Source organism: Urocampus carinirostris, chromosome 7, assembly GCF_059441175.1.
Source record: "Urocampus carinirostris isolate Australia breed hairy pipefish chromosome 7, RoL_Ucar_1.0, whole genome shotgun sequence".
Classification (NCBI taxonomy): Eukaryota; Metazoa; Chordata; class Actinopteri; order Syngnathiformes; family Syngnathidae; genus Urocampus; species Urocampus carinirostris.
The window spans coordinates 10,172,123-10,198,948 of NC_142355.1; the positions used below are offsets into that span (position 1 = coordinate 10,172,123).

At 38.0% G+C, this 26,826-nt stretch overlaps 1 protein-coding gene across 3 annotated transcripts in view; it reads right to left on the reverse strand.

The window, feature by feature from the left end:
* Nucleotides 1-672: 672 nt before the first annotated feature.
* The window catches only part of ndrg4 (NDRG family member 4), a 65,912-nt gene continuing 39,758 nt past the window's right edge, over nucleotides 673-26,826 (reverse strand). Inside the window, exons 1-15 of one of the 3 annotated variants that reach the window (XM_088339702.1) lie at nucleotides 25,189-25,353; nucleotides 23,167-23,272; nucleotides 18,349-18,469; nucleotides 16,623-16,685; nucleotides 15,361-15,421; nucleotides 15,177-15,263; nucleotides 15,048-15,104; nucleotides 14,868-14,971; nucleotides 13,020-13,073; nucleotides 12,802-12,853; nucleotides 8,702-8,749; nucleotides 7,163-7,198; nucleotides 7,045-7,096; nucleotides 6,836-6,874; nucleotides 673-5,290 (exon numbers count right to left, since the gene is read on the reverse strand). In XM_088339702.1, coding sequence (XP_088195828.1) covers nucleotides 5,136-5,290; nucleotides 6,836-6,874; nucleotides 7,045-7,096; nucleotides 7,163-7,198; nucleotides 8,702-8,749; nucleotides 12,802-12,853; nucleotides 13,020-13,073; nucleotides 14,868-14,971; nucleotides 15,048-15,104; nucleotides 15,177-15,263; nucleotides 15,361-15,421; nucleotides 16,623-16,685; nucleotides 18,349-18,469; nucleotides 23,167-23,272; nucleotides 25,189-25,209 — 1,056 coding nt within the window. In that variant the 5' untranslated portion in view covers nucleotides 25,210-25,353 and the 3' untranslated portion in view covers nucleotides 673-5,135. Of the gene's footprint in view, nucleotides 5,291-6,835; nucleotides 6,875-7,044; nucleotides 7,097-7,162; nucleotides 7,199-8,701; nucleotides 8,750-12,801; nucleotides 12,854-13,019; nucleotides 13,074-14,867; nucleotides 14,972-15,047; nucleotides 15,105-15,176; nucleotides 15,264-15,360; nucleotides 15,422-16,622; nucleotides 16,686-18,348; nucleotides 18,470-23,166; nucleotides 23,273-25,188; nucleotides 25,354-26,826 lie in introns of those variants that run through there. The other 2 variants (XM_088339700.1, XM_088339701.1) reach the window with 2 other exon arrangements.

Consider the following 26,826-nt stretch of genomic DNA (forward strand, 5'->3'; position numbering starts at 1 on the left):
TGAGTCTGACACCCCTGACCTAAACTGACAAAAATATTCGGTAAAAATAAATAGATATTTTCTCTTTCCGTGTAGCATTTTTGTAGTTGAAGCAACATCAATATCGAATATCTAATGTCTGGCCAACCTTTACATCTGTGCAAACTGGATGTATGTATACATGGACGCAAGTAAAATGTCTATATTTATAGATCTGAGGTCATGGGATCAAATCCTGCTGCCAGCCTTCCTGTGCGGAGTTTGCATGTTCTCTCCGTGCTTGCGTGGGTTCCCTCCATGCTCTCGGATTTACTCCCACATTCCAAAAACATGCATGTCAGGTTAATTGGCCGGTCCAAATTGTCCCGAGGTGTGAATGAGTATGTGAATGGGTGTCTGTCCCCGTGTGTCCTGCGACTGGCTGGCAACCAGTTCAGGGTGTCCCCTGCCCACTGCCCAAAGACAGCTGGGATGGGCTCCATCACCCCGCGACCCCACTGAGGATAAACCGTGCAGATAATGAATAAATGAATGAATAGTATTTCCTTTATTTATTTGCTTAAGTTTCCCAGGCACACAAATTCCTGTAATTAATGCCAACTTGCTAGGGGAGCATTGTGCTATGATATTCTGTATACTGTGTTACTAAAATCAACCAAAAACAAATTTAAATGAATTATATTATACTTGAAATGTTGACATTAAGTCTTTATTTATAATAGGTTACTTAAGTACATAGGACATTGACAGCTTACAGTATGTTATCTGTGTATATATTTGTATGGATAACATATTTAAACTTTACATCACACATGACAGCCAAGCAGGTAGGAATCCATCTACTGTTTTGACTGCTCATTGGGAAGACATAATGAAGCAATACAAACAAGAAAGAAACATTGTTATTGCTCAATTGAAATGAATCCTGACAACATTAAAAATAATAACCTCAAATATTAATGTATATGAACAAATGACTTAACTAAAAAAAGGTTTTACCTTGTTGATGGCATTTAATAACATACAAGCAAGAAAGACAATTACTAAAAGGTAACATCATTGTTTGGTGTTAGGAATAGGTTTTAAGTATAAACAATATATCTTCCAGGGCATGGAGGGACATGTTTTAAACTCATTCGTGCCAAAGCAAAAGTCACCAACACTGCTTTTCTAGAAGTTAATTGTAACATCATTAATGTTGGCTCAAGTGGAGGTACAAAGCACAGTGCAAAAATTATAGGAGAATAAGGTTTAGGGTGACAATACTGTACAGCACTTTTAAAAGGGACACAATACATTCAGAGGAACATCATACCCAATACAACCCCCCACCCCTAGCTTGTGTCAAAAGTCAATTTTGTACAAAGTATTTTCTGCATGCAAATGAATGTGATGCTTTACTTCCCCCCATGCAATGTCTTAATTTGTCGATAACACAAATGAGGAACGTTACTTTACACGACAATCCACTCACAAGGTTTCAACAAAATCAGATAGTAATTCCTCTCCGTGACAGTCCCTTGGTGCTCCAAGGGGAAGAAGAAATAGAATAAAGATAAAATAAAAACGGCAGACGTTTTTATAAAAGTGACTTCAGCTGATAGCCCTTTTAAGTGTGAAACCGGGTTCACCTTTGAGAATCGGGGCACCTTTTTTAGGGAGTGGGAGTATTTCTTTAACATATATGTGGTTGGGGGTTTCCCGACATTCTGAGCTTGGAGCCCAAATGGCTCCAAAACAGCCCCGTTTCTCAGAGGACATCCCAGGGATCTCCACACTTCAGTAATTGAATGCCTGACCTGACCAAAATATCTTTGTGACAGGGGGCTTTGGTGCTTATAGTTCGTCCATGTCGACATGAATTATCCAATAACAGGGGGACCCATTGTGGCCCAGAATAACAGCAGGCAACAGCAGACAACTTCTATACTGTGAAGCTCTAAATGGATACACTCTATAAAGAAATTGGTTATTTAATACTACAAAATAAATACTGACCATCAACTGGGGCCTATTTCAATGAGGAGGTTCAAAAGACACTGAATCTTACTCTGACTTGGTGAATCGCGTCAATCTGATATAGAAAACAATGAGTTTTTGGTTCCAGATGCGCAGATTTGAGTCAATTAAATAAAGTACTATTGCTTGGCTCACCAGCTCTTTAAAAAAGACTACACCCAGCACAGTGAGAGCAAAAGAAAGAAAGAAAGAAAGAAAGAAAGAAAGAAAGAAAGAAAGAAAGAAAGAAAGAAAGAAAGAAAGATAAATGGAAAGAAAAATTGCTTTGTGCGCAGGACAAATCTCGCCAAACAACCCCAATTTTAGGGTTAAAGCACTCAAGGTTTTTAAAACATCATTTGTGAAATAGACCCCGTAGTACTAAACTATTAAATGAGACAGTATATATTCCTAAAGGTATTGTACAGATATTAATACCAGTATCAGCCCAATCCCGCAAACCTTACTAAATCCGTTACAGTATTACTAGGGATAGTGTAAGATACTAGTACCCTCTTGTGCTGTTTTATCAGTAACTAGAAGAAATGACAATACAAAAATGTACATTACAATTTTAAAGAAAATTCAGGGAAAAGGTGATAGATAAATGTGTTCTTCTAAAGTTATTTTTGTTTTGTCATTTTTTTGTAGTGTTATGGACATTGGCGGTGACTAAAGTAGTAGGTACAAAAACTCGCCTCTATGGTATATATACGCGATCGGTGATTGTCAGTGTAGACTGTAAAATGACGACTTTTACCGATACCACATCCATGCAGTGAAGTTGCAGACTGACAATAGTAGTTACGACCACAGCTCTATTGACGTAACCACGGGTGATGTTTCTAAGTTCTAACAGCCTAACATTGAACTACCAATACAATTAAAATACCCTAAGATAACAAATAACATGCAAATAGATATCATTGAACTCAATTATGCATTATATTAATGTAGTGGATTGTCTTGAACCTAACGGTGACCAGCCCTTTGCTGGAACGCAGTAAAATGAACACATTTAAAGTCCATATTTTGTTCATTTAAATAACTTATGTAGGCCACAAATCATACAATGCCATTTTACTCAAGAAATCTGTAGGGTATGTATTCCAAGCCAAGGTTTGCATGATTAGCAATTTGATGTCTTTAAAATCAAAATTTTACAATTTTAACAAAAAAAGTCACAGTAGGTCGGAATGATTTACACTAATCTACATTCACCCACAATGTACAGCTTTTACACCAGATTTACACAAAAACATGACTATTATAATACAAGCTCACTAGGGTTGGACTGGGGAAAGACAAGCCTGCGGTAACACAAAGACATTTCAAGCAGGTTTGGTTGGGTTACAATTCTTTCTTCTGCTTTTGAGTTTTTCTATGGGCAACAATTTTAGTTTGTTCAGCAAGTAGTCCACATCACAGTAATGATAGAACAAAATCGGCAAGTCACCTAATCAATGCAAGCCCTAACACACACAGCACAAATATACCATCAAAGCAGTGTCACGCATGGACGGTGAAGCTATCGTGCTAAAAAGCTAACACTTATATACAGACCATGAACTACATGGACTATGCAGTTGGCTGTGTACCGCTGTCTGTCAAATTTTGGCTATCCAGCAACCAACATATAAAGTGCTGATGCGAAACACATTGAATCACCTCTGACAATTCCTAGACTTTATCACATTCTCGTTTTCAAATAATGATTCAACCTACTCTTTATTGAGTATTGTGACAGAAGTGTTCAATGTGTTTCAGTGTGTATATATGTGCTAGGGGAGGAGGGTGAAAGGGGCTTTAACCAATGAGGAGATACTTCGCAGACGGCTATAAGATCGTTAGGATAACAAATATAAGTGCCAGGCACCAACATGTATTACGATGGTGAGGTCCACAATACCAATACATTGTGGTTGCGTTGAGAAGTCTTAAACTACTCATCATGAGACAAACTGAGTTTAGTGTTCTTCATTTTGGGGTTTAATCTGTGATTCGTAACGGTCGTATTCATTTGTCGGATTCACGCAGGTCAAAGCTATGTCTTAAAAAGGTACAAGTGCTGCACAACATTGGCCCTTTTGCGTGTTTGACCTCCATGTTATTTAAATGATCTTGTGACCATTTTTACGTTACAAGTCGCTCAAAGCCCTTAACATTTCATTATAGTAGTCCCTCATTTTTTTGTGGGGGCTGTGCTCCAAAAATGTCCCGTGATAGTCAAAACCCGCAAAGTAAAAACGTATTTATTTATTACAAATAACTTCTGTACTGTCAAATTGTAAGTTTAAAAAATCTTGTCAATTTACTTCATTTACTGTCTGGTCTGCAACCAAAAATGTCGTATTGGACCAATAAGAAATAAATAAATCCGGAGTCGCAAGAACTCAAAAACCTTATATCAGTCTTTTAAGGAAGAAAACACATACTGTATCCATCTATATTCATTGGAAAACATTAAGAATTTGTCACATTTGCCTTTTGACAGAAACCATATATTTTCCATTATCAAACATTTTTAAAAAAGCCCCAGAGAGCCACTAGGGAGCGCCAAAGAGCGGCATGTGGCTCCATAGCAAGTTCAGCGGTTCGAGAAGTCCAACTTTGTATGCGATAGAAAGCGTCTCCCTTTGCATTTTTGCCCCGGGTGCTGGAGCGTTTTGTTAACATAATGGCTTTTAGAGAGACTTGAAGTTGAAAAAGTTTTGCGCACACATAATGTAGGTTCAAGCTGTTTTACGTATGCGTACAACTCAGACAACAACGTCATTGACGCACAGGCAGACACAAACAGTAAAGGGGCACGGCACTGTTAAGCCAATGAGAATGCCGAACACATTGCACAATGAAAATATCCAAAGTATTAAGTAAACCGCCATTAAGCAAGGGATTACTGTATTTACTGATGATTTGGCAATACAACCATTCGTGCCCACGATAAACGGATTAATACTTCTGATCGCAACTGCAGAGTAACTGTTGTGTCACAATATAAAAGGATAAAAGCAGACACGGGACCTCGAGGACAGACAAAAAGTGAACATGGCTATTTACTTGTTCCCGTCAGTTTCCCGTCAATTATCCACACGGTCTCCTTTTCGGTTACACTCTATGGCTTCCCTCTCAATTTTTACACTCTTTTCTTGAACCCCTCAGCAAGAAACCTCCATAGTTTGGGTGACTGCGCCAACTGGCTCTGTGCTGTCGGAATTAGTGCAGGCACGTGAACGTGACCCCTCCATGGAACTGGCGCTGGTCAGAGAAGCGGTTCTGGATCGAGCTAGGCGAGTCATACTGGCAGAAGGCACTAGGGAGAGAAGCACACATGGATAAGATCGTAAGGATTTGAGCTCAGTGGATTCACATTACTAATATGAAGGTAGATCATGCTCTTCGGGTGATTTAAATTCCCCCTTTGTGCTGCAAATGGGAAAAAAACAAAAGCTCGGATTGGTGAATATAGCTGCTCGTGTTGCCGGTCTACTCACAAATGCATAATGTGCAATATCAAGTTGGGATTAACCTTAGAGTTAAAGTTACTTTAACTCAGAGTTAAAATTTTAGCATGTAAAATATTGTTAATGTTATCTGAATGGAAAATAAGTTGATATTTGATGAATTTATTGTATTTTAAATATCGGACACCTGCAAAAGACAAGACATATTGTGATAATTCGTTATTTTGACTACTATTCCGCACAGTTGCTCATTATTTTGACTATCATGCGCTTTTGCAGTTTTTTGATACCCACACCATCAACACACTCTACTTTAAAAATAGAGGGTTCACTAAAAAGCTTTTAGAACAGGTTGGGATTTCTTATCCGAACGTTGCATGTTCATAATCCATTGATGTCTTCTCTTCCTATTTTGAGTGCCTACTGAACTATTAACTTATCAGTATTCAAACATGTTTGCAATCCCATTCATGCATTTATTTATTTTGTGCAGTAATTTGTTTAAAGGAACTGAGTTTTATCATACATAGTTGCACGAAATTGTGTGTAACCAAAATAGTAGGAAAACCTAATTATCGGCAGGAATAGGCGAGTACTGAAAGGTATCGTTATCTGTGCTGCTGCAGGAATTTTTAATGGTATTTGTACTTGAAATGGTAGCAGGTATCAGTAACACCTGCCCTCTAGTGGCTATTAAACAATCAAGAACTTAAAAACAAAACAGTATTGACATCAAATATTTTCAATATTAAAGAAAAATAATAATTTGGGACCAAAGATATTTATTTAAAAATATCAGTTATTTTTTCAGAGCAAATGGAAACAAACGTAAGCACCAATATTGGTTTGGATCAGCGGTATCAATGACTTCTTGAGATTTGGGTATTGTGTCAGTCCGAAAGAAAATGTAATATCAAACATCTGTAATAATTAGTGTGTTGGATTCAATTCATTAATAGGGGAACCACAAGGAAACAGCGGGACGGACCCAACTTGCCCTCTGGGCCTCGATTTTGACAACTGTGCGTAGACATAGTTTAACCGAAAAATATTTTTGTAATTGCAGTTTTCCTTTTAGCTATAGTACTTATTTTTGCATGAATGCAGTCGGTAAGTCCCTGCCAAAGTTATTCAAAGGCCATGCAAAGAGCAGTTTTGAAAATGGCATGATGCAGAGAGAAAACAAAATGGCAGTATATTTTTCCGGGAAGGAAAAAATATTCAAAGATGAAGGGCCTTTCAGGGTTGCAAATGTCGGAAATGAATTTGAAAAAAAAATGTTCAGAACATCCCAAAATGCTGTTTTTAAAATAAAATTGAACAAAGGTTTGGAAAAAAAAGCTTAATACAAGTCAACAATAATAGGTCTGAGGTAAATGTGGAGGAGGAAGTACCTGGCCCTCCACTCAACCTCCGATCCTTCACATAAGCGACTGAGAGAACAGGGCAAGGAAGACAGAGGCCAATGTTAATACAACTATGTCTTTCTGAGCAAAACTTGGCCTCAAATACTCAATAATGCTGCCGTTACTTTTATAAACATACCGTTATACTGTGACCAAAAAATACAGTGTCAAGAAATAAATGACTAGTGGATACGTACTGTAGCCCATTCCTTGAAGGAAATACTTGAATGCTTCGGTAAGCTTCCCGGGCTGTGAAAGCAGGATAGTCAAATAAATATCAAGTATTTTTCAGGTGAACTTTGAGAAGAATGTTACCTGTGTGAGCTGAGGAAGTCCACCAGAGTCTGCCATCTGCCACAATAGAAGTAAATCATCAGGTAGAAGTTATAAAAAGTAATCATGTTATTTGTACCTTAAAACTCAACCATAATGCTTTTTCTGAAGTCTTTAAAGGGACAGTGTCTATTATTTGGGGTGCAGGATTTTGGGAGTGTGTTACTCTTTGCCGCCATCTCCTGGCTTTTCAGTAGCCTAGATGGTGGTGTGCCCGCTTTGAGACTGGGAGGTCGCTGGTTCGCGCCTCGACCGAGACATACCTAATTGGTATAATGGCGGCGCCCTCTGGCTGCGGCTGCATCGACTCGCTACAACGGGTCAGGTGTATCGACATTTCGTTCTGTGTACATTGTTACAAAGAATGACAATACAAAGGAAATTATTATTATTATTATTATTATTATTAAGTCATGATTGCAGCCTTAGGCGACCTGTTCATGATGCAATTTCTTAGACATATTTGACTAAATCATAGGTCGGCAACCCATGGCTCCGGAGCCACATGTGGCTCTATCATCCTTCTGTTGTGGCTCCCTGCGACTTTGGAAAATAATGAGTATTTCATAAAAAAATAATATTTGTTTTAGTTTGTTCATTTTAAAATATAAATCGGAATTTGAAGATTATGGTAGACTTGTACATAAAAATTAAACGGTTTTAATATTTTTTTTCTGATTGAGTTTAGTGACTAAACCCCTTCTTTTATCATCTTTTTGGGGGGGTTGGGTTGGCGTTTGGACCTTATTAGAAGCAGGCTTTTTTTTTTTACTTTTACTATTTTTATGCTCCACTGACAAATATAATTTAAGAAAAAACTGCAGGGACGAGCATAAGTTCTCTCTTCACCTCTCTCGGCACAGCCCCCTTTCCTCAAATCTTATGTGTTCCGCCTCAAACAGGTCTGATAAGAGTATAATAAAAGCTGATAGGCACAATGGAAAATGAAGCATAAGGGCTCTTTGAACTCAGTTGAGCATAGCCTACTTCAACTTTTTATGAACACCTCAAATGACACACCCCACTTTCAATGTCACTGTATGGTGTAGTGAAACTGAAAAATCCCGTTATTTGTACCTGAAAACTGTACCATGATACTATTTTGGTCTTTAAAGAGACAGTGTGTATTATTTGACAACTAAATGTCACTTTATGGTGTTGTGCAAAGGAAAATCATGTTATTTGTACCTAAAAACTCAACCGTCATACTATTTCGGCAGTGTTTAAAGGGACGGTGTGTATCATTTGACCACTAAATGTTGCTGTATGGTGTAGTGCAGGGGCGGGCAATCCAAAATGATTAAAGAGCCATATTGGACCAAAAAAATCTATGTAACAATAACATATGTTTGAAGCTGCTATTTTTATGTAAGCTTTATAAGTAAGGCAGCATATACTGTGTATATAATGTATACTGTATAATATCTATATTAATTGGAAACTATCTACTGTTTATATAATCCAATATTTCCTACATATTTCTTTTAAAATTTTTCCAAATGCCATTTATAAATATCATACCTTTAGGAAGGTGGTGTTGGTGGGATCGAGCTTGGAGTTGCACTCAACCTTAAAGGGAAGACAAAAAAGGTAGCAAATTCATTAACCAAAATAGGCTGACAGTTAGGATTTAACAGTGAAACTATGAAAATAAATTACGGTATTTCCTAATGGTCTATGAGCAGTGTTGGGAATAACGCGTTTCAAAGGAACGCATTCATGTATGCGTTAGGAGTGGGACAAAAAAAATCGATCTATGGTGATTTTACCTTTAAAGATTCTTAAAATCGACATTCTTCCCCAAAATCTATTTTTGTGACTTCGGCAAATGGACAGGCAACATTTACAGACTGACTGACACAGACTGATGTGCATTGTCTGTACATAATTCATTGTTTATTGTCCCAGAAGTGTACGGTTTAAGTTTTTCATTTTTTAGGAAAGAACCATTTCACTCAAAGCTAACACATCAACCTTCCTTTTAGTCATCATCCTTCCAATCGCCTCTTTCTTCCACTCAGTCGCTTTACTTCCACATCCTCTCACATTTAGTGACCCTATAACTAGGGTTTGCGAGACCTTTCGGTAAACCTTGCTGTCTCCTAGGGAGTAGAGATAGAGAGGAGAGGATACCCAGTCCCCTCGCTCCCTCCACTTTAGTCGCCTCTTGAGACACACAACGGACCATGGTGGGAGAATTCTCTTACCTCTCACAAGGAGAGGACCCCTCACCACAGGGTAAAACCGTATGATACGGAAGGGGTAAACCAGTGAAAGCTGTCGGGACTTGCTGTTGAACAAAAGAGTGTGTCACCCTGACCCGAGTGACATGGCCGCTTTCTGGTGTCCCATTTCATCTGGAGGGACGAAAGCATGACCAACTTAGGTGCTGAGGTACATAACTTGTTTGGGTGTTTGGGCAATTGTGTTGGCCATGGTCCAAAAAATGTTTGTGTGTGTTTTTTTTTGCTATTTTTTTCCCTTTTATTTTCTTTGTTATTGTATGTGTTTGTCTTGCTGTCGGTCACCCCTCTTGAGGGATATGACCAAGGTAGATAGATAGATAGATAGATAGATAGATAGATAGATAGATAGATAGATAGATAGATAGATAGATAGATAGATAGATAGATAGATAGATAGATAGATAGATAGATAGATAGATAGATAGATAGATAGATAGATAGATAGATAGATAGATAGATAGATAGATAGATAGATAGATAGATAGATAGATAGGAAAGAACCATTAATTATATCGAATCGCAGTACCTGTAAAAAATACATTAAGCAAGAATCGAGACCTTAGCATCGTTATTCTATCTACTTAATTCTTGCAGATTATGCATTGCAGTGTCCTCTGACTCATTAATTCTTCTGCATGGTTTGAAGCCAGGGGACAAAATGGATGTAGCTCAAGCCAAGAAATAGGAAAAGTGTTCACTGCTTCTATAGTTACTGGTTTTTCAGTAATGCACCCAATACTGTCTCTGTCTGACCTAGGTACCGCAGTGTGCTGCAATGATGACTCATTCCGCTGTAATGAAAACACGCACGCGCAGATCCTCGTTCGAATGTGCACTGCGTTCTGCTTGCAGAAGCCAAAAGATTACTAACTGAATCCTGCTTTGTTTCCATCCAATGCAAGCATATACAGACGACAGCAAAACATGCTTTTAATCTTTCCTTATATTTTCACACTTGGTTGATTCCAAATGAGTGCACTAAATATCGATGCCAACCCTGCCTCAACTGCTCACATCAGCAGATATGACCTTCCATCTGTTACATCAGATTATTTTTACATCATATCTCACTTCTTCTTGCTGTTTAATCTTCCTGAGCCATTGCTCCAGTGAAATCGATATGTATTATCATGTGACTTATTCATGTATGCTGAGAACACTGTTGCAGTGTTCTTGTTTGCCCGCGTCCCTGCGTCCTAGACGCATCATTTTTGCTGGGGACGCAAAGTATCAAATCAACGTGCGTCCCCGGGACGCAACTTTTTCGACACAAAATTGTCATTATTACCCGATTACTTTTTTTTAACAAAGATTTACCGCACTCCAAACTTTTTGTCAGGCAGATCCGCCATTGTTGTTGTTGTTTTCGTCTCGCGGTTCGAGTTTTCGTCTGCGCGCCGATCTCGGCAAACGAGATCTCGTTGCTTCGACATCACGTCATTGTTGTGGTGCTCGTCGTCGAGTTAAGGTGAAAATCAACAAAAAATTGGTAATTTCTTCAGTGTCAGTAATAAGTCGAAACATAATGCAGAAAGTGATAACAACGGCAATAATTCCGGCACGAAAAAACGGCGGAGACATTCTTCGTAAGATTGCGGACACTAGGAAAACACGTGTGCTGAAGCGAACGACTCGACGAAAGAAAATAAACAAAAGAATACTCCTAGCAAGAAAAGGACTTTTCTGCCAAAATCGACTAAATTATATTCCTGGTTACGCTATGAGAAGAATGATAATGGATTGGACCTTAAGAAGGCATTACAACTGTGGCGGGACAGCAAACCACGAAGAATATATGAACTGAAAAATCTGAAGTGATAACTTGCTTTGTATTACCAATTAACTGTGATGATTAAAACTGCATGAATATATAGACTAATATATCAGCAATATTATTTTGTATAATGTACAATATTGTGAACTGAAAAATCAAAAGTGATAACTGCTTTGTATTACCAATCAACTGATGATTAAAACTGAATGAAAATATAGATTAAGATTTCAGCAATATTATTATGTATAATGTATAATATTGTGAACTGAAAAATCTGAAGGGATAAACGCTTTGTATTACCAATTAACTGTGATGATTAAAACCGAATGAAAATATAGATTAATATAATTATTTCAGCAATATTATTTTGTATAATGTACAATATTGTTGTGAACTGAAAAATATTGAAGTGATAACTGATTTGTATTACCAATAAACTGTGATGATTAAAACTGAATGAATATAGATTTATATTGTATATTTGTCAACGATTTACAATTTCAACCTCGATAACACTAAATTTTGGGGACCCATAGATCTCTGTTGGGACCCATAGATTTTTGAGCATGCGAGTCGCCGGGACCCATCACTTTTCACAGGTAAAATGAACACTGCTGTTGGGACTACTACGTGAAAAAGGATAGCTTTTTACTTTTCTTGTTAACAAGTACTGTAATGCGTTACCAATATAATTTTGTAACTCAACTGTTGTTACAACATGGTATGCTACTCCGCTACTTATTAAGAGCAGATCTCGATGTATTTATCCTTGATTGCCGCACATTCCTCCCATCCATTATCTCACATACAACCCTCATGAATAAAAAAAACGTTTTTAATTATGTACAAAGTACAACTAAATGCTATTATGGTGGAGCTGTCTCAAACACTCAGTATGAGAATGCTTAATTTCTCCTCATGGAGATATCCTCCCTACGGTATATGCTTGCAAGTCAAATGTACGACTATTAAAAAAATACTGATATCGGGCGTCTGTTTATACACACTTTAGGGTATTGGCATAATTGGTTGTGTGTCATGGGTAGCGAATGGTAGGCAGGTAGAAGGGATGGGCGTGGCAAACATAAGCATATAATTCAAGGCAAAAGTGTGCAGAATTTGTGTCTTTTCCTTTGCAAAATTATATTTTTACAATACACAATGCCTTGTACTGTACTTAGAAATGGAGAGTAGGTGAAATTCAAGTGCTTTGAAGCCCAAAGACAAAATGGATCTGAAGTGTCGTTCCAAAGTGCTGGTTTGCAAGCTCTACAGATTGCACAAGCCAAAAGATATGAACAGTTCATTAATCCCACAGGTTGGCTTATAAGTGTTTTCATTATTTATTTTATGATGTGGCTGTTTTAAAGCAGCTTTAGGGGGTCTGCTTCTATGCAAGAGTATGCATTAATTAGTAACTAAATACTTTTAGGTGTCGGTAATTTGACGGGTAACGGAATCAGTAACGCTTTTAACACATTTTTTTAAACATTCACATATTTCACGCTAATGGCACTGCAACAAAAATCTATTTTGGCGGATCAGATGTGTAGCGTCATGAACTTACAGTAGTGTGCAAAAAGAAACACGGATGTACTTACCACTCCTTCCTCAGCAGGGGCGTTGTCTCCAACAACCAACATAACCGGACACCTAATACAAATCAGACGTTTATAGTCGACATTTTTATGAAAACATTAATTTAGCATAATTATGTAGTTAAATAAAATCCAAATTGAAAACAAGAAATCTGTATTTATTGACTAAGTGAAGAATATCATACGCTTAAATTTTTTATCAAAATAGGTTTAAGACTCACTTTAGGGTTTTAGCATTCAGTGCAGTCCCACGGTTCATCTCCAAGTCCCTCCGACTAGAAAGCAAACAATAAATGGATTATTATGCCATTTATTCTGACTCAAGCCTGCTCAGAGCCTCCGCTCGGAACATGCGGGTCTCCTAGTGATTCCAAGAGCCAAGAAGAAATCTGCAGGTTCAGGAGAATTCTCTATTCAGGCTGCTGTGGAATTCTCTTTTTGGGCATTACCTCATGTGCGGTCCCTTCTCAAGGTTAGTTTTTTCCTAATGTTGAAGTTTTTGAGTTTTTCCTTGCCCTCATGTAGATTTTAGATCAGGCGATGGTGTAATAACAGTCTGTAATTTGCAATGATCTGTGATCTGTTCAGCCCTTTGAGACTCTTTGTGATTAAGAGCTATACAAATAAACATGACTTGACTAGATAAATGCTGCGAACTCAGTGGAAATTTTCAAATCTGGACTTAAGACACACCTACATTTGTTACATTACGTTTGTGAATAATTTTGACCCTTATACTTTTGTTTTCTCATCCTCGAGGGAGAAAGATGATTTCGGATTCTGAGCCATTGGACCGGCACCAGGACCTGATGCATGCCATCATCTAGAACCTGCTGCGTCAGTTGAGATTTTGGGACAGGAAGCTTGTTGTTGCGGTCAACAGGACTTTTTGCATGACTTCCGTTATTACTTGTACTTAATGTTGTTGTGTATTGTTTGTTAATGCCCTTGCAACATGCATTGCACTGGTCATCCTGGGAGGAGTGTTTAGTTTTTCCTTGCCCTTATGTAAGTTTTGGATCAGAGAATGTTGTAATGGTGGTCTGTGCAGTCCTTTGAGAATTTTGGTGATTAAGGGCTATACAAATACACGTGAATTGACTTCAGAATTAACCATCATTATTTTCTGGAGTTAAGTTTCAGGTTTTATTTGCATAGATACAAACACTTATAGTTTTGTTTTTTTTCTATTTTTAAATGTAAGTAAAAATCCAATTACAGAATGTTGTTTGAAATTGTGAATGGACTGTATTTTTAGCCCTTTACAATACACCTCACACTTTACCCATGCACACACACCGATAGCAAAGTCAGCCATGCAAGGCAACTACCTGCATATCGAAGGCATTAGGGGTTCAGTGTCTTGCAGAAATCTGCATTTAAGGGTATTCTCCATTCGGGGCCCCGGTGTTGTGGAATGTTTTACACTCAGAGATTTGACCTGCAACTTTAGTGAAACTGTTTCAATCTAGGGTTAAAATAAACCTAGATTTTATAGCTTTTGAATATCCTATGTTTGATGTTGATGTCTGTGTATTGTTTGTTGATGCCCTTGCAACATCCATTGCAGCCTGGTCATCCTGGAGGGGGGATTACCTCATGTGCGGTCCCTTCTCAAGGTTACTTATGTTCTTCATTCTGGGGTTTTGAGTTTTTCCTTGCCCTCTTGTAAGTTTTAGATCGAGGGATGGTGTAACAATAGTGTGTAATCTGGCCTTTGAGACTTCTTGTGATTGGGGGTATACCAATAAACATGACTTGACATTTAACTCGGAGAAGGTGGGAATCGAACCTTCGACTTATTTGGTCCCAAAACGACCGCTCTACCTTCTGAGCTTCTGCTGGTTCTGAATCTACCTTCTGATTTTCAAACAAAAGGAGCAACAACTGTTTATGGTAGTAGACAACAGCTTTTCTCATTGGCCAGATTGGACCCCTGCCAGGCTAGCTGTATAGTTGACACTCCAAGTTTAGAAGATTTCAAGACTAGACTGTGTGAGAAGATAAGGATTCTAGTGCAATGCACTGGCGGATGTGCATCACTAATTCTGACAAAAATACGGTTTCACCTGTTATACATGTTCCAGAAGAGCTGCAGGTTGAACAGGTTGATAGTGTTGTTGATCTGTTGCCGGTAACCCTGCACCAACTCTGTGTTGTTCATCAGCTCCTCCTGTGCACAACCGAAAGCTTTATTGCTTTCTGGCTACTATACAAGGACTGTAGCGTAAAAAAACTCATCAGCATACCTGGCTGAAAAGATGTGGCAAGACGGTATCTGGCAGGGTGCTTGTCAGTCCAGAAAGCTAAAAGAAGGAAATGAACTTACTTAAAACTACTGTATTTCGGTGTGGAACATTGGGGATGCAAGCCCTTACCTTTGTGGCTGCCCAGTCGATCCAGCCTTTGCCATTGGGGTCAATGTTGAGCAGAACCAACCCCTCCACGAGATCAGGGAAAATCAGCTAAGAACAGAAATAGTTTAATTATTGCTTTATATGTTGTCTCATTTTTAAAAAATGCAGCGGACATAAATCTGTGTCATATGTATATTCAACTCACAGCAAACTTGGCCAGGATGTACGATCCAGCCCCAACACCGATCCCAACAATGCTCTTGAATCTGCAACAATTCAATGATAATGTTTGTCCCTTTTTCACGACTGCCGTTTCCTCATATTTTTTTGCCAATATATAGAGATAACAACCAATAACAAAACCTTTTTTTCCTCTTGTGTATTTGAGTTTATGAGTAATCATTTTAATACAGGCAACAGTGGCATTCAGACTTTTTGGGGGGACAAAAAGTGAACTTTGCCACATTTAGTGCAGCTTTTAGACGTGTCAGTTTTGTAAAAATGCACACTTTTAACTATTTGCCTAATGACTTAATGCCTATTGATTTGTACAAACAAATTTTAAAATGTTCAAAAAAAATAAGTAGAAAGAGAGAACTAATATTATAATCTCAGTTTTGAATGGTGACAATCATGTCAATCTGGGTGAGGCGTATTTGATGTACAATAAATACTTTCTCGACAAACAATAATTTAAAGAAATTATAGTTTTCATATATTTAATGTATTTTTGTTTATTTTTCAAGTCAATATTGCTTTTTTAATGAATTAAGTTTTTTTTTTTACCACTTAGAGGCGCTCAATAATACACACCACTCCTATAAAAAATCTATCAGTCAAATAATCTAAACTCCAAATTAACTATGGTTTTCAGTGTTATGCTTTATCGTTCAGCATATATTAATAATCTACCCCTACATATTATGATCACTGATGACAAGGGATCTTTCCTAACACAACACATTTTTCCATAAACAATAGAGGAAAAGCGTTTCATTTTTAGCATTGAATGTGTTAACTGGTTTATTTTAACAGTTGAGTGAATATGATGTGAAATACAGTTTTACACCTTAACCAACTCACCACACTATGTAAACTCAACACTGCTCTCTATGAGCCAGGAAGCATTATTTTGGATTAAAAAAAATCACAACTTTTAATAGAAATAACCACTTCTGGTTTTGACATACTCGGAAATTTTTGGCAGACCAAATCAGATCATCCAGTGGGCAGGATCCGGCCCGCAGGCCGTTTGTTTGATATACTGAGCTTGGTGCTTCTGCAGGCAGGAGTTAATTCTGAATATGTTCAAGCAATGTCTGTTTGTGGCACCGAAGCACCTTTTAATGAACAGATTTCCTGCAGTGCAGCAGAAAAAGTGTACTTATCCTTGCCAGCAAAACGAGGACACGATGTCCCAGTAAATGGCAAAAGAGCGTCTGAGGAAAAACTGTAAAAAGCACCCACCCGAAATGCTGCACCACAGTGGACAGCATGCTTGCCAACTGGTCCATAGTGGGATACTGGTAACTGTGGGGAGAGGACATGGATGTTAGCATATAACGCTACTTTAACTCACAGATGACATTTTAAATCAGGGGTGCTTATTAGGTAGGTCGCGATCTACTGGTGGATCGCAGATGTAGTACTGGCAGATCAAGGAAAAGTGTGTTCAGTGCATTTTATTTGTTGGCATACACTGCCGTCTAGTGGTCAAACGCAGCATGTGAGCATGAATTTAATCTATGCTCATGCTGCAGTAAGAAATTGGAGAACTCCAAAGTTTCAGGACGAATTTATCACAATGCCATGTTTTTTCAAAAACGATATTGATTTTTCAAAATTATGATTCAATAAGTAGATATTCATTAAGAGTAAAAACATGTAATATTGACATTTACATTTATTTATCATCAAATGTATGACGATGGGGTTTATCATAAAGCCTTATAATTAAAAAAATAAATAAAAATTGTTAATTTATTTAAGTTTATGTTTGTATCTTGTATTTGCCTAGTATGAGCACAGGGTATTTAATCTTTTCCAATTAATTTATCTGAACTACAGTAGTACAGCGTTTCTCGCAAAGGTAGCATTGGACAAAAACATTGGCAGGGAAAAAAACGATTTAAATTGAGTCACGGAGATGACGCTTATTTTTATTTGACTATAGCATTAATTTTTTTAAATTTAATTAAACATATTTGATTTATTTAGGCATGCATTGAGATATATTGGGAGCATTCAAGTCCACTAATTGGGATGAATTTTTTCAATGCTAGACTGCTCTTGTAGCTCACTTTTTTGGGGGTGGGTCAATCATTTTGACTTGGTCATTTTGTAAGTGAATCTTGAAAAAGTGGGAGAAATCCTGCTGTCAGAGCCTACAAGGGGTTGTCTTCTGGCCTAAGAAATATGTGAATCATATGATTATATTTTGTCCATGAATACTTAATAAATAATTCCAAATTGTCTGTCAGCTTCCTTTCGTTGCTTCCCTCCTGGTTATGCTGCTTTCGAAATGTCTATTTTCATATTCAAGCATTTAACCAATAACACTTTAGCCATTACTTGTTGCGGCATAACAAGTGTCAATATCTATTGATTTAGCCCAGGGGTCAGGAACCTATGGCTCGCGAGCCATATATGGCTCTTTGTCATGAGTACATATGGCTCGGAGTTAAAATGGATTTTGCGCAATTATTTAGTGTAACGATTTTTGCAGAGCCAATTGTCACTCATGCGAAGACCAGAAAAATGGTTCCCCAGAGGGTTAGGTCCAGTACATATAGGACACAATTTTAACTACAGTTCACAGTCAAGGTCTCACACCAACATCCCCCGTTTTGGCTGTAAATCTTTATATAATCCTTTATTATTGTCCATGTTTGTTGAGACACTTTTTGATGAAAAGCCACACAACAAATCCTAATTACCCAGAAGCTCTAGCAAAGCACCACCATTTATTCTATTGGGAGAGCGGTAGGGTGGAGCTATGCATAGGGCGAGGCACTCAATCTCCTCTCCCAGGGCAGTTGCAGTCTGCACTGAAGGTAATTACTTTGGTATCCTTTGTTAGCGAGCGACACATCACTAAAGGCCATTACTCAAAGCCTAGGAGTGAAATACACGGCCCTCCACTAAAAGTAGGTCGAGTGCAATGACGACATTTGTGTAAATCAGCTTGGTGTACCCTTGTGGCAACTGTGAGGCTCCAATCTGCTGCCCTGGCGCATCAACGTGGCAAACCACAAAGTGTTTGGTGATCTCCTGCATATCCTCATTATTGAAGAAAGAATTGAAGCACAGCTTGTCTGTAAGGAAAAAGAACAATGGAAACATTGATTTGCTGAGCTGAAGAACATGATCCTTGCCATGCATAATTCCTAAGCATTGTTTGTTTTTTACATTATATTAACGTGATAGCTTTCTACAGTAAGACCTCGGCTATCGCGGTTATTGGGGACCAAAACCACCCGCGATAAGTGAAAATCTGCGAAGTTGCGGCGCCCCTTCAAAAATCTTTTTTTTTATTTATTTTTTTTTTAAATTATTTTTTTTAGACCCGGTTAATGGGGAACAAAACCACCCGCAAAAAGTGAAAATCTGCGAAGTAGCGACGACCCTTGAAAAAAAAAAAAAAAAAAAATCTCATCTCATTATCTGCACCGCTTATCCTTATTAGGGTCGCAGGGGGGCTGGAGCCCATCCCAGCCATCTCCGGGCAGTGGGCAGGGGACACCCTGAACTGGTTGCCAGCCAATCCCAGCTGAAAATCACATTAGTTCTCGCAGCTAGCTGCGTTCTTCATCGACGCACGAGCCGAGTGATCCACTGCTAAGAGTCGTACAGCTGGGCGATTTTACGTCCGCCCGGGACGATCGAGGACAAATTCACGACAGGGCTTTTACCGCGGGTGCCGTTCGGTCGCTGCCGCGAGCGAGCCCCTAACCTGCGGTGCGGGTACTTTCGGGCGCGATACGCACGACACCGACACAGTTACGGGGGTCGCGCGCACGTCTGCCGCCTTTCGCCCGTCGTGCTATCTATCTATCTATCTATCTATCTATCTATCTATCTGTACTTCTGTCTGTCCGTCAATCCGTTTGGCCGCCTGTCTGTCCGTCTATCTATGTGTCTCCCAGTATGTTCGTCTACTTGTCCGTCTGTCTGTCTGTCTGTCTATTTGTCCATCTGTCTGTCCAGCTATCTATTTCTCCATCTGTCTATTCGTCTGTCTATCCGTCCATCTCAATGTCTTTCCGTCTTTTTGTCTCTCTGTCTATTAATCTGTCTGTCTGTCTGTCTGTCTCGGTCTCACTATATGGCGGTATCTCTCTCTCTCTCTCTTGCTGTCTGTCTGTCTCTCTCTCTTTCGCTCTCTCTTTCTCTTTCTCTGTCTCTCTTTATATATCTCTGTCTATCTCTGTTTCTCTTTCTTTCTTTCTTTCTTTCTATCCTACTCGAGATATTCATTAAGGTCTTAACAATGTGTAAAATGTCCACTAATTTTCAAGACCGGGACAACATTCCACGCGTAAAAACAAACAAACTTTTTACTTTTACATTTAATTGAAAAAAATGTTGAATAATTCAATTCGTGTTACATGTGAGCCTTCCATGCATCCTTTAGGAGCTTCATGGTGAAACCATGCAGCAGCATTTTCTTTTCCTGGGGCTTGAGGTGAGCTGTGTTCAATAAATAGTTTACTGCACAGTATTTTTATTGCAGCTAGTTTGGCTCCTTTTCCTATTGTAGCCATGAACGACGCTGAATAGCTGCAAATCTTCAAAGGTCAGCATCCAGTCCATGCAATGACTCCATGACCTACTTTCTCCCGCTTGTCTTTTTTACTCCCGGCATCCTTCCTCTCTCTCACTAGTTTATTCATCCGACTCTTCCTCTGCAGTCCTCAGTACATAAACGCATCTACCTGTTATTTTGCACTTATAATCTGTGACCAAGGTTGGGTAGGGTTACTTTAACTTGATTACTTTCAATTACTTTTGGATTACTCCAATACCAAATATGCTAATAAAAGACAAAAGAAACTAAATATGAATAAAATTACTAAATTTTGTGCAGGCTCAGGGAGTAACGGAATACATGGAACGGCAAAAATGATGTTGGCAAGCTGTTTGGATTTATTTTCATTTTGTTTCTGTCGCATTTTACGTTAGTTTTGCCGGAGATCAAAGAGATCAAAGCCAGGAGAGAAAGCTTACCACGTGTTGTGAGTCATGATTTTATTCGTATTTAGTTTATTTTGTCTTTTATTAGCATATTTGGTATTGGAGTAATCCAAAAGTAATTGAAAGTAATCCAGTTAAAGTAACCCTACCCAACCCTGTCTGTGACCTCGTTTTTTATATGAATTGAATGTACTCCTGTTTTTTTTGTATTGTAAATAAATTATTTATGATGGAATAAAAATGTTTTTTTTTTTGGTCAGCTTTCATGTCTGTGCACCAATCGACCGAATTATTTTGTTTCGTTTTTAATCACCTCTAATTTGTATATTTGTAAGTACGTCTTTTTCCTCTCAGTTTTGTCCTTTCCTTCAGAATCAAACAACGAAAAGGCATCTTATTTTAGATCAATGATGAGAACAGTTTGCACACAAACACGCCATTCGCAACCCCCTCCAACTCTCATGATAAAGCATCTGCAGTGCAGCTAGCACCACCCCGCCTCCCTCCACAGGACTCGGATGTTTTTCTGACCTACTTTTCATCCCTGTTTTTCACACTCCCTTGTTCATTCGTTGCGATATTTAACTCACTATAGTCATTCTCGTCACTGCAGCCAGCGTTGTCTAGGTTTTTTAGTTTTGTACCTGATTAAATACTTGGGCGCTGTTGTTGATTACTGCAACCTTCTACATTTGAATGTGTCAAACTCATTGCCCAGGGGCCAAATGGGGCCCACCAAATTATTTTATGTGGCCCGCGAGAGCTTCAAATGTCTGATCGTCTAAAAATAATTGGATCAAGAGATTACTTTGACCAAAAACAATATTACACACCATGCCTGTCGACTACGATATACCCGCAAAGTGATGGCTCAGCGCCACTACAGGAAAGTGTTTTCACATCAATTCCAAAGAGTGCAATAGAGGAATAAATTATCACCAAAATTTCATTTTCTTAATAGAGTAATACATTGCTGTGTCGCATTTTACGTATAGGAGTTTAGCTACTCCACACATTTTCATTGTGCATTGTGTTCTGCATTCTCTTTGGCTAATGGAGGACGATGCTTTCCATCTACAACAAAGTTGGACTTCTAAACCCGCTAAACTTGTTCTGGAGCCACGTGTGGTACTTTGGTGCTCCCTACTGGCTCCCTGATGCTTTTTCAAATTTTTTTCATAATGGATTAAAATATGGTTTCTGTAGGACAGAACAGGAAGGTATGTGCAGGTTACATATTCTTGCGGCCAAGTTTTATGTAAAGCAGGGATGTCCAAACTTTTTAGTAAGCTGGCCAGATTTGGTGTGCAAAAAAATGTGTGGGGGACGACTATTCAGCCTGGCATTCTTTAAACAGTCTTTAATGAATTCACCTTCAGTGAGAGGTTTGCAGTGCTTGGCGATTAGCGCTACAACCCCGTTGCCTGCCTTTGTAGCATTACCGTTTGACTCAAAGGTTTTTGTGAAAAAGCACCACTGTGTCGTCAAAACAGCTTCCAGTTGCTTCACCCTTGCACAGCGTTTGTTTTCAGTTAGCTTTTTGTAGTCAGCCTGTTTCTCCTTGCAGTGCCTCTTGATATCATATTCATTGAAAATAACCACAGTGTCTTGACAAATTAGGCAGATGCAGTTGTTTTGGATTTTGGTGAAAGAATACAGCCTTCACAGTCAACTTTCCTTTTTTTGTTTACAATCGCTATGTCGGAAATGCGGTCGCCTAAGATTCTTACAGGAGGCCAAGGGAAAGGGTGCCAGAAGGCTTCTGCCATCATGTGGTAATGCAGTGTTTTTGTTGTATTTGTTTTTTTGTACAAATTTATTTTATACTGGCGGGCCACATGTTGATAATATTACAACAGATCAAGATTTGATCACGGGCCGTAACTGGCCTCCAGGCTGGACCTTTGGACATGCCTGATGTTAAGTGGATTCTTTTCTAAATCCGTACAGTTGTGCAATAGGACAAAATTATTTTTAAAATTATAATATGGCAGTACAGAAATTATTTCTATAAATGAAAACGTTTATAAAGTACAGTACTTTGTTTGTTTAACAGAAATTTGATCCTGTAAATTGAGTATGTTCTCCAGTAATAAATAAATTAACAAAGTTTATTACTACTCGGGTTTTGACGATCGTGGGTCGTTTTTGGAGTCCAACCCCCGCGAAAAACAAGGAATAACAATTTATTCTCAATTGATTTATTTTATGTTATTTTTGTTTGTTTATATATGTATATATGTATGATTTATTTTACTTTTTGATTTTTTTAATTTAACATATTTTTTTGTGTTTTAATTTTTTTCTTTTATATTTGGATTTGTTTTTTTTTTTAAATATTTTTTATTTCAATTTTTGTTGTCTTATCTCTATGCATGTTTTTTAAATGTATTCATCCAAAACATTTTTTGTCACAATTTTTATATAGAATTTTGTTACATTTATTTAACATATCTTTGTACCTCCATCTTTTCAATGCAACTGGAATGTTTGCAACTTGAACAAGTCATAATTTCAAAGATAAAGTATTTTACAAGAAGGAGTTCTATATAAAACATACCATTCGATGACATTTAGTTACATTTATTAGTGAAATAGGGCCCTTTGAGGGCAGTTATTATGCTTATGTGGTCCTCGGTGAAAATTAGTTTGACACCCCCAAGGATCACTAAGGATCCACATTCTTCACTATGAGTCTGTGTGGATGCAAGTTTTAGAGCAGCTGTCGGTAGCCAATTATCACAAGAGGCAAGTGCAAGAAACCAAGAAAAAAAAACAAAGTGTCACATCTGTTAAAAAAGAAATCCACAAGACTCACGGTTGAGTCCCACATCGTGATAGGTGAGAATAGCAGGTTTGTTCCCTTTGGGCGCCCCGCGAATAACCACGTGCAGCATCCCATAAGGGGTCTCGATATCATGTTCCTGTGAAGGAAAGCACTCGTGTTAACTTGGTTGCAAGGGGAAAAAACATTTGTGAATAGGGAATACAAAAGCATTTCTTAAATTTAAAGGGACAGTTTGTATTATTTGACCACTAAATAATACTATATGGTTCAGTGCAATGGAAAACCAATGCTAAAAAGCACAATGAAGAATACAAACCACAAGTCAAGTCAAGTCATGTTTATTTGTATAGCCCATAATCACAAAGTGACTCAAACGGCTGCACAGACCACAGATTATTGCAAACCACAGACTATTATTACACCATCCCTTGATCTAAAACCTACATGAGGGCAAGGAAAAACTCAAAAACCTCAACAACCTCAGAGACCAAAAATGCGCCATTTTACTTCACATATTTGTGCCAAGCCTTTTTGAAGTTTTTCGGTACCCGTAGCAGCAAAATGGCAGATAATCGTGTCAGCTCCCTCCAGATTAGGCTCATGTTATGTAAAATAAATGCTAATTTCTTGACAGGTATTTGAATAAAAAAGCTTGTCTGTATGAAAGTTGATGCATTTTTTATAATTATTTAAATCTATTTTATATTGAATCTAAATTTTGTTTTGCTTTTTACCACAAGGTGGCGCTCAACAATGCACACTGCATAATGCTGTGTGTGTTGACCTTCGTTAAAAAAATCAAATAAATTGTAATTTAAGAAATTGTTAGTCTGAAAATTGACTAAATTGTGTTAAATCGCCGACGATTAAACAATTAACTAACTAGTTGATAAGTTATCTCTGTTTTTGAAATTGAACACCTGCAAAGGATACTGCACAGGATGCCAGTCCTTTATTTTGACTTTTACACCACACAGTAGTTTGTTGTTTTGCCACTAATGCTAATCTGGGTAGGTTTTTTTTTAATCCTTGATTTGTTTTGGTCAGCCATGATTTGAAGAAAAACGGCCAAAGGCCTCCTCCATGCAACCCCCCATATACACTATATACGTAAAAATGGCAAATACCAAACAAATGCTTAAATAATATATAAAAATACACTATATTCATAAGAATTGCAAATGTTTATACAAAAATGCTTAAATAATAAACACAAATACATTATACATAAAATTGGCATATATTTATCAAAAAAACGTAAATAATTAATCCAAATACGCTACTGCAAATATTTATCAAAACATATGAAGAGAACAATAAAATAATAAAATGGACTTATATAAAAATATGTATATTTTTTTCATTTTAAGTCTACTTTTTGTTTTAATTTTGCTATATTTTTCATCAGGACCGGTAGAGAGTGATGTTTTCAGTTGCTCTGTGTAATAATAGTCAGTAGTTTGCAATAATCTGTGGAGCCCTTTGACACTCCTTGTGATTAAGGGCATCACAAATAAACATGACTTGACTTGACTATGCACTATTTACATCATTGTCACAGTACCCGCCAATCTTGTTGCTGGTAATCGATTCCTATATTCAATTGAGAGAGTGATTTCATTTCATTCATCACACAACCCAATTTTGCATATTTAATTGCAAGTAAGCAGCAAGGGCACAAAAAATATTCCTGCCTCCTTTCCACAAAGCACATACACCCACTCGCAAGTGCGCATACCCCTAGATTCATGTACCTACATTCAGTATCCGCAGACTCGTATTGGTGGTGACGCACTTAAGTATGTCAGTGGGCCAAACGAACACAGTGACCTATCATTTCCTCTGACATTGCAGTTTCATCAAAACACAATGTAATGCAACCCAGCTGCCTGGAAATAGCTCATATTTTGGTATTTGTTCTGCGACTAGCTCTCCAATTAGCAAGTAAAATAATTTTTAAAAGATGAATTCCAGTCACAAACAACTCGCAACTGCACCATCACACTGCATTGCACACATGGATTGCCGCAACCAATAAAGTAGTCCACTCACCCCGTCCCAGCATTCAGGCATGATTCCAAGCTAATGTTCTCTCGGTGGCCAAACAAAGAGAGCAAGATTAGTCTCTTCTGTTTTCGAAGACTAGGTCAGGAAAGGACGAGAGATTCTGCACAGTCCTGCAGCGTCTTTGTCTACTTGTAAGAGACTGAATGCAGAATTTTAAGAGCATGCCCTCCCCCTCAGCTCGCGATGGGGGTGGTGTAGGAAGGCAAGGATTGGCTCGGATTTCTGCCTCTCCATCACACAATTGCATGTCATATATCAGCATCCTTTCTCGCATCTTCTCTCATCAGCATCAAGACCATGTGCCAGGGTATGCTCCTCATTGTGAATGCATGTTGAAATCTTATTGACCGGAACAGGCTTCGTACAACTTTTCATGTCCAAATTCAAGTGCGTTTGAAGAGAATTTGAAAGCATATTTTCCTATTCCTCCAGTACAATTCAAATAAGAAATCCGGAGAGCCACAAATGTATCTGCAATTTTCTTGTGCAATTCTTAATCTTGCGTGTGCATTCATCAAGACATAGGATTTTTAGATCTTGAGTAAATCGCAAATATATTTGGTTTCGAGACTAATCTCTTCCCATAGAGCTGTTAGGTAAAAATGACATTACAATTTACCACTGGGAAAGGCTCCCTTAATTTGCATGGCCCACAATAAATATCCATAATTGATACATAATCATTACACTCATACACATTTCAAGGTGCACAGTTTAGGTGTAACATGCACCTGTCCTGTTGGGCACGACCCCTAGGTGGCGATGAAGCTTTATAGTACAATGCCCTACAAACTAAAGTAAGCTGCCATTAATCACAAGGGAAGAAATGCAATGGCAAAGCAAATCTACCAAGGAGAAGTGTTGGTGTCATTTTTAAGCAGACTTGTTGAGAAACAAGGTGTCATAATAGTCTGTAGTTTGCAATAGTCTTTGATATGTGCAGCCCTTTGAGACTCTTTGTGATTAAGGGCTATACAAATAAACATGACTTGACTTGGCAACAATTTCAACCATTTACAAGCTCTTTACCCAAATTGTAATACTTTTCAAGTCTTGAAAACACAACATTGTCAAGGATTTCAAGCACCCTGCAGAAAGCGTTTACATCAGGGGTGTCAGACTCCGTTTGGCTCAAGGGCCACATGGTAGAAAAAACATACTTTCGGGGACCGGCCTCACAAACTAATGGCTTAAAGAGAGTGCCTTAGCCGAGGGGCTGAGGGTCTTTTAGAGGCTCACAATTAAATTACGATTATGATTCAGGGGTGTAACATTCAACAATAGAATCTTTATTGAGGTGTTTTTTTTCCTCAAAATTTTCTTTCACTATGATTTAATCTCTTGTAGTTTATTTTCAACTGAGCAGTTTAAAAAAAAAAAGCAGAAAAATTATTGATTTAATTTCCTTTAGTTTATTTACTCAGGGAAGCTCATGAAAAATAAGGATGGGCGGATCGATCTAAATATACTGTAGATATTATCGGTTTATGCCAAGTACTACTGCCCATATTATTATCATGATTGATACTGCCTTCCCATTTTACTATCACTATAATAATATTGATTGTGGGTCGAAAAATTATACATACATACATGGTGGATTATTTTCTCGTTGCACATTGA